At 41.4% G+C, this 8,573-nt stretch overlaps 1 protein-coding gene across 1 annotated transcript; it reads left to right on the top strand.

The window, feature by feature from the left end:
* Nucleotides 1-2,639: 2,639 nt before the first annotated feature.
* Nucleotides 2,640-4,133, top strand: LOC306734623 (voltage-gated potassium channel regulatory subunit KCNF1-like; the record flags this gene model as incomplete). Its single annotated transcript, XM_079215986.1, has 1 exon — nucleotides 2,640-4,133. One exon carries the CDS (start codon nucleotides 2,640-2,642, stop codon nucleotides 4,131-4,133), a length of 1,494 nt encoding a protein of 497 aa, XP_079072112.1.
* Between the last annotated feature and the right edge of the window lie 4,440 nt (nucleotides 4,134-8,573).

Genomic DNA, 8,573 nt, shown 5'->3' with positions numbered 1-8,573 from the left:
AGACTGCCGCCGCTGCTTCTTCTCCAGGAAAAGTAATACGGAACAAAACCTCACCGTGGCCCGCGCTGATTGGTCCGCCGGGTTCGTCACTGCGCCTCAGCCAATCAGCGCGCGCCGTGTAGTTTAGCGAGAGCCGATACAATGAAGACAAGTGGATCCGTCTCGAGAAGAGAGGCTAGTGTAATTTGCATAACTGCCTTAATAAACAGGATGTGTACAAAAAATATACCTGAGAATAGAAACTGGAAATACAGACAAAATGCAGGCAGAGAGAATTATCAGTACAGTTTATGTTAAGTATTGAAAGTTAAAGTAACTTTAGTTATTATACAGGATACTTGCTTATTATTACTGATGCAATAAGTTGTAATATTTTAATGTTGCACTCAGTTGAAGTGAAGCTAATTAAAGCCTGTATCGACGTCTGGTTTAGTTTAATTGTTAACAATGCATACTATTTTACAAACTCAGCATCTTAATCTGCAAAATCACTTAAGCAGTCGGATAATTATATTGGAGTAGAATTTACCTCTGAAATGTACAAAAGTACAAACTAGCAGCCGATGGAAACACTTGTACAAGTACCTAAAACTTGACAGTGAAATGTAATCTCAAGCTGAATATTTAATGAGAACAGAATACAAATGATCCAAGTTTCTTAAAGTCATTATAATCTCAAATCAATACATTCTTTTGTGACACAAAACTGTTTTTATTTTAATCCAATAGGAAAAGCCTATGTTGCTCCATTCTAATTTTGTAAGAAAATTAAAACACTAAAAAGGCAATTAATGTTCACCAAAGTTTGACTTCCACCTTTGCATTGTAAGCGTGTTTATTGGCTTTAATAATTTGCAGTAGTTAATTACCCAAACACTGGACTCTATTGGAGAGTACATTGTTGTTGATTTTGTATTACTTATTTATAGATTCCTAATTTGCATCATCGTTTGCAAGGAGAAAAATGAAAGCATTTAGGCTACTGCATTGTAAGGTTGTGCCACTATGTGGAGACAAACAGCAAGGCAAAACTACTGTTGAGATGCTGGCCAGTCAATACTTCAGGGTACGCTATTGCAGAATAGATCAGTTGATCAATTGATCAGAGTTAAAGTTGTTAATTAATATTATTTTGCAGATTTATATTTGAAAGTATAGCCTCAGAAAACCCAAAAGATTAATTGGAATGAGTCAAGTACATGTAATCCCCAACCATCACTATCATTTATCACATCACTAAAGAGCCATATAATGTGCAGTATCTTAATATTTATTGAGCCTATAATCTCTCCCACATTAAGTTATTAAAATTAATACATATTTAGCTTGAATCTTTTTTTTTCGTCTGGGGAAATTGATTAGAGCCTATAATACATTCAAAATGGATGATGGATAATGCGTCTTGGTCTGGGGTATAACAACATGATTTTTGTAAAATACAAATAAAAAGGATGATTTAGGTTTCTTATGTGTTACCTTTAATCGATTAACTTGAACTAATTGTTGTTCTTCAAGCTGCCACGACAGCCCAGCTGAGTGCGTGTCTCTCTCTGATTTCCCCGTTTGCTACTTCACAATTCATTACAAGTGTAGATTTATGATGCACTGCGCCTGTGTGCACTGCGCTGCGTCAATGCAACGACACGGAGAGAGCGCGACCGGAACACACGGAAGTAGCCTACAAAATAAATTTCCTAAATTAATACGCTCTACTTGTGTTGTATATATTGAGTATTTTGCATTCCTGATATATTTTTTTTGTCTTCTAAGTTGCTGCTACTGTGACAAACTAATTTACCCTTGGGGATAAATAAAGTATATCCTGATCTTTGGGCATTTCTTTTTTAATGATTTTTCCAATATGACTAAATGAACCAAAATATATTTCCCTCTCTGATATTTCTTTAATTAATAATAATGTATTAGGGCATCTACATAATGATTTGATTCGTTTGAGTGATATATATAAATATATATATATTATTGTTTTAGTGTGTGTGTGTGTGTGTGTGTGTGTGTGTGTGTGTGTGTGTGTGTGTGTGTGTGTGTGTGTGTGTGTGTGTGTGTGTGTGTGTGATTAAATACTTGCACATGTATTTTCCTGATGTTAGTAAGTTATAGAAGAAAGATTTGCAAAGGGGCAGAGTTGTAAGAAGACATCTTTTGAGGACATGGATTGATTATTAACTGCTGGTTCATCTGGTAATAATAATAATAATTGATATATATATATATGTCTATGTATTCATTACTATAGTTGGCTCAAATTGCATGCAGTGTTTGGTGGTGTAGCAAAAAGAACAAATATAGGCCTAAATATTCAAACTAAATAAGGATTTAGGATTTAGTTTGAATGTTATCACCGGAAGTCAAGGCGTTTGATTGTCTCTCACTTGACGTTACGCGCACTTCAATACCAACTTTCTCAGAGCGCACTAGAGTGTTGTGTCGAGCTGAGAAGACTCCACGCGGCAGTCCCTTCTGTGTTCTTTCAACTGAAACACAGACATAAGAAGACATTTGAGGCTGTGTGCACGGCGCCGGGGCTTCTGGTGACTTGTCTTTACTTTGACGGGTACAACTAGTGTGAACATCTCGGTCACTCGGGCTGTTTTTTGGCAGACTTTGTTGCCAGCATAATGTGGGGGATCCCGCGGAGTCGATATGCCGACTGCAACGGCTCTGCAGCCAGCGAGGAGACGGAGATCGTTGTGAACATCGGCGGGGTGAAACAGGTGTTGTTTGGGGACGTGTTGCATCGCTACCCGGACACTCGGCTGGCAGAACTGGTCGACTGTTCACTGAAGTGTTCCGAAGAAATATCCTCACTGTGTGACGACTACGACCCTGACACGGGAGAATTCTACTTTGACAGAGACCCCGAAGCATTTAAGTGTATAATTGAGCTGTATTATTATGGAGAGATTCACATGAAGAGAGGCATCTGCCCAATTTGTTTCATGAAGGAGATGGAGTTCTGGAAGATCGACTCGGATTTTCTGGACGACTGTTGCAAATGCCACCTGAAGGACGTGGAGGATGAACTCGCAGAGATCGCAGAGAAAGTGAAAACTATCCTCGTGGACCGAGAGGGAGATCCGTCTGCAGCTGGCTGGCAGCGCTTCCAGATGTGCCTCTGGAGGTTGATGGAGAAGCCGGAGTCCTCGCTTCCCGCTCGCACAATCGCCATCGTTTCCTTCATTTTGATTCTCGTCTCCTCCGTGGTGATGTGTATCGGGACCCTCCCCGACCTGCAGGTGGAGGACTCGGAGGGGAACCTCACGGAGAACCCAACTCTGGAGGTCATCGAGACGGTGTGCATCGGCTGGTTTACTATTGAATACATTCTGCGTTTGATCTCCTCGCCAAATAAAATAAAATTCGCCCTGGCTTTCATGAACATCATCGACTTCATGGCGATCATTCCCTTCTTCGTGGTGCTGATTCTGACCTCCGTCGGCACAGGAGTGATGGAGCTGGCTAACGTGCAGCAGGCAGTGCAGGCTTTACGCATAATGCGCATTGCGCGCATTTTCAAGCTGGCTCGCCATTCCGCTGGACTCCAGACCCTAACATCTGCCCTGAAGAGCAGCTTCAAAGAGCTCGGACTGCTCCTTATGTACATGGGCGTCGGGGTCTTCCTTTTCTCCGCATTGGGCTACACCATGGAGCAGAACCACCCGGAAACCCTGTTCACCAGCATCCCGCAGTCCTTCTGGTGGGCTGTGATCACCATGACCACGGTGGGCTATGGAGACGTCTACCCAAAGACCACTTTGGGTCGGTGTAACGCGGCCATCAGCTTCCTGTGCGGGGTGATCGCCATAGCGCTGCCCATACACCCCATCATCAACAATTTCGTCTTATTCTACAACAAGCAACAGGTGCTGGAGACCGCTGCCAAGCATGAGATTGAACTGATGGCACTGCGCTCCGGCGAGCTGGAGGCTGCGGCCGGCTCACGTGCACACGTCTGTATCGCAGAAGTCTGGGACAACGCTATGCACTCCTGTCACAGTGACACCCACATCCCCTTGCTGAAAGATCCCAGAAGAGGGGCCGGGGTTCAGACCCCCAGCATGGACACCAGCTTTGAAAGCACAGCCGAGGCCGCTGACTATGTCATCTCATAAACACTGAAGACTCATTTGAAAAAAAGATTCTGCAACTAAACAAGAAATTCATCATTTATTGCGGTCTTCTTTCAACTTAAACCCGCACAGTTCAGGGTTTATGACACCACGACGACTGGGAACATTATTGTAAAATAGCCCGGGCACCATGCTTTTGAGGAATCGCGCCCATTAAAGGGACATATGTGTGAGATGTTGACTTGAAGAGCTGTGTCTTTGCGCAGTGACTCCCTGTAAGGCTGTTTGAACAGTCTGTAGGCTTCTTATATAACAACCCCGTCCTCAATGCTCCAACTAGACTGCACTGTAGCTTATTCCCTGTACAGACATATATACAATATATCCCAATGAATGTTTTAAAGCAACATGAAGGAAGATTGGCAGCTCCGCCAGGAAAAAAAGAGGAGAAATGTATGTCATCCTGTGACAGGTTTATGAAGGGTGTACAGGCATGACAACAAAATAAAAAGGAAAACACTTTGGTATGAGACTTTTAATGCTATAAATTACAACATGGTCACTAAAGACACATGCAAAGTACACAAGAGACTATGATGACAGGGCAGGGATTCTAAAAGCAACAATGCAAGGCAGTTTATTTCTGTTTCTGCTGGTGATCTTCTGCAACTGACACTGTTTGTGAAGCAATATATGAGATATAAAACTCATACTGTGCAGAAGGGGTGAAAGCAGTGAATGTGTCAGTGGGCTGCAGCTCCAGATTGCACCATGTAATCAACACTGGGAGCTCAGAAGCTTTCTGCTGCAGAACTTGTCCTATATGGGTTTAAATTTTGCAGCAGGCACTCCGCTCTCTCCTGGAGGTCCAGCAGAATAACTTGACGACCAAGTTATTGGGCGAAGGGGAAAGAGTAACAGGCTGCAGGTTAATTAAATAACCCCAATACTTCAAAGTCAGTTTTTCAAAGTGCAGGCTATAGCTAACCTGAAAGTCTGAGTGGAAAAGAAAGATTTCTGATGAAAATACAAATAAAAGTATCAATAATGGGGACAGTTTTTCCATTAATTCGTCAAAACAGCATGCATCATCAGAGCAGCAGGTCATGCAAAGACCTGACATGAAAAGACGGAGTGAACGTATCAATGAGAGTATCAACAGGACGTGTCTGCCTGTAAAATGTGTCTTAGTGCATAACCGCTCTTATTTTGATGAAACCTGAAAGGACGACATTTTCACACTGTGTCCCTGTTTTTAAAATGCACTCTGAATTGGCGTAGTGGGCTTAATGGGCACTATATTTAAAGGTTAAAGTTTCACGGTTTGAAAGGTTTCTTCTCACATTTGTCTGAGTGACATTAAACTTGCTGCACCAATAGAACAATTCTTGCAATAGTTGGCACAGTAGGGGAGATTTTAAATAGATGTCATGTCTCAGATGTCAGTGGTTTTGGCCTTGTTACAACCTGGGCGGCTGATTAATGTTAAGATTGTGTTATTGTGCCCAATCTTATTTAGTGACATTTTCATGAAATAAGCTTAATATCTTGCCTTGTGCATGTGATTTTCCTGCTTAAATGGAATGAAGTACAAGCTGAGGACATTAATAGCAGCAGGTAGCCTGGAAGTGGAATGATGCAGAAGTAGAGACTCTGGAATAATCTACATATTTATAAAGTCTTCCTTTGAGATTTCTTTTGTTCCCAACCTTTGTTTTTATAATATCTGGTATTCTTCCACAGCCATAAAAGCACCTACAGCAGCACCATCATGTGCCAAATAGGTTCATTTTAATATATTTTAAGATGAATGTTGTTTAACACTATTCCTTTGATAAAAGTTTTTATATTGTTATTATTGTTATAATAGTAAAAGCTGCCGAACCTTAACTGTAACCTTCATGTTGTCCTCAGAAAAATACCTTTTCAAAAGTATTTTTTTTTATGAAAATGGCAACTTTTTTATCACAATATGTTTTGAAGGACGTACAAATGCAGATGGTATGTTGGTTTGTAGGTTTTTTTTTCAAACAACTTTACTGTTTTGGCTGATTGGGGACAAGTATAATCACATGAAACAAAAATTCCCTATACAATATTCAGAGCATTTCTATGGCATCAAACCACTTTTTGTCACAATATTGTGCTGGAGCAATAAGCAAATTATGAAGTCACTTTCCCTCGGTGTGGACTGTAATCCAAGCTTCCCTTTGTGTGTTTACATAGCCGGACCGGCCGGGCGTACATGTTTGTTAGTGCATGTGAGCGAACACCGCTGTCTAGCTCATTGTGGCAATCTACAATCATTTGCCAGCGGATAACGCCATCCTGACCGATGGTGTCGTGGCGACTGCACCGGACCAGATGATCTCCAAAGGCTCTCCCAGCAGACTACTTAAAGGTTAGAGGGACCTTTTGGGCCCTGGCCTGACAGCTGATTCGGTGTCCCCCCTCTGATTGTTTGCTGCTAGCCCTCGGCTCAGCCGTCACCATATTCAGAGACTTGGGGAGACACTAAATATCCTATGAATACCTAATTTAGCACTTTGAATGAAGAAACATAGTAATATATGCCCTACTGACAGAGCGTCATCAATCATTGGCACAAGATGGCAGTTTGTTTAATTAGTTAGATGGCACTGATTCAGCATTAGTTACCTCTTCAGTGATATTTTCCACTCAGCGTCAGTCTAAGTTATGCATCCATGAAAGAAAGATCATGTAGGAGTTCGGGATGGACTTTGCAGGCTGTCCACCCACACGTGTCCTATACAGGACTGCTATCTCTCGGGGCCAGCAGCACATTTACACATGTCAAAGAGCGGGAGAAAGGCCTGAGTACACGCTGACAGGTGGAGCTGGAATGTCAAAGGATGGCATTGTGTAATGGAACAATGCTCCTCCAGCAGATGCACATGCAAATACACATGCAACTTCAGGTTCAAATTTAGATTTACTAGCGCACACAGGCGTATACAAACATCCCCCTCCTCTCCACCGCCTACCTGCAAGTGCATACAAATAATTGCACATACACACACTTGTCTGCCCGGGTACCCACGGCCATGTGTGGTCTACTCTGCAGTGACCTGCTGTGATCTGCTGGCTAATCACCAATTTGTACACCCACATGTTGGTCATCTGTGGCATTCAGTGGGTGTTTAAGATTAGAGGTGTTCCTGAGCATTTACTGAAAATTGAGCTCATTATCCCTTCGCTAAAAAAAGTCACAGTTATTGTGATTGTTGCTCCTAAATCAATAGATGTTTATAGATGCCCCTGGTTGTTAAATACTGAGACAGGTTTTTTGAGTGAAGATGGATCTATTTTAAAGACGTCTGATGAATATGTATGTGCAACCCAGATGTGTCTAAATCCTCGAAACAGGCTTAAGGGATCACAATCTGTGTTGGTGCGTTTGAGGAAAGTTCTCTTTCAAATTGTCCATCTGGTGTTTTAATTACTTTAATTGATATTGATTATGGTGTTTCCATTATCATGCTTTCCCCCCACAACTACACCAAGATGCTGTCACGATGAAGAGGAATAATTAACAAGGCATGCTACATATGTCTGTTTCAATATCACACTTCATTATTTCCATCAAATCTCGTGTTAAATCATGGAACGACTTGTAGGATGCTGTAATCAGCAGTATCACTGTTGCTGTACTTAGAAATATGGGTGCCATCAGAGGTGTTTTATGGAATCAAAGTTATTCCTTAAGCACATGTGTCCCATCGACTCCCAGTGCCAGTTTTGTGATGACCACCTGTCATATTGGTATTGAGTTACACCCAAATATTCTACATGACAGCATGACTCACGGAGGCCCTGTTGGTCTCTCTACTCAACCTTTGGGATGGGGATCTTGTTCTACCCACATCTAAAAATAAAGAAATCCCTGTAGGTACTGGAACAAATGCTACAGACACATGGAAGTACAATACAAACTCAAGCTAATTATGATGTGCATGTATCTCCCAACACAGAAGTTTGGTGTGAAGTTCTTCATTGTTATTAAATGTTTTACAGCTGTTACAACCTATTTCAGCCACTAAAAGAGAGTTGCCCATTCAAATTTCAAATTTAAATTTCCAAAGCATCTGGGAGTTTCAGTCACTACATTTGATATTACTAACAAGCAAAGTTGTAGATTGACATATCAAACATACTGGAAGGCAAAAATGCTGAGACGTCCGACTACAAGTACGTTCCAAATAAGAGAAGAGAAAAGAAGAGAAAGAGGGATGAAACTAAGATGAAAAAGTGATTCAAAAACATAATTTATAACATAATTTATAAGATATTGCTCTCAAGACCAAACTAAAAGCAAATAATATCTCTCTATATAATAGATGTATATCTTGCAGAAGATGGTCAAACACATTCATGTGTGTGCATAATGCTTAACAGCCCACCCTCAGAGCACTATCTCTGTTTCAGAGATATATTCAGCTGCAGGAGAGGGAAAAGGTAATT

The sequence above is a fragment of the Taurulus bubalis genome (assembly GCF_910589615.1).
Source record: "Taurulus bubalis genome assembly, chromosome: 3".
Classification (NCBI taxonomy): Eukaryota; Metazoa; Chordata; class Actinopteri; order Perciformes; family Cottidae; genus Taurulus; species Taurulus bubalis.
The sequence above is the reverse complement of the archived record's forward strand: the minus strand, read 5'-3'. Positions and strand labels throughout refer to the sequence as shown.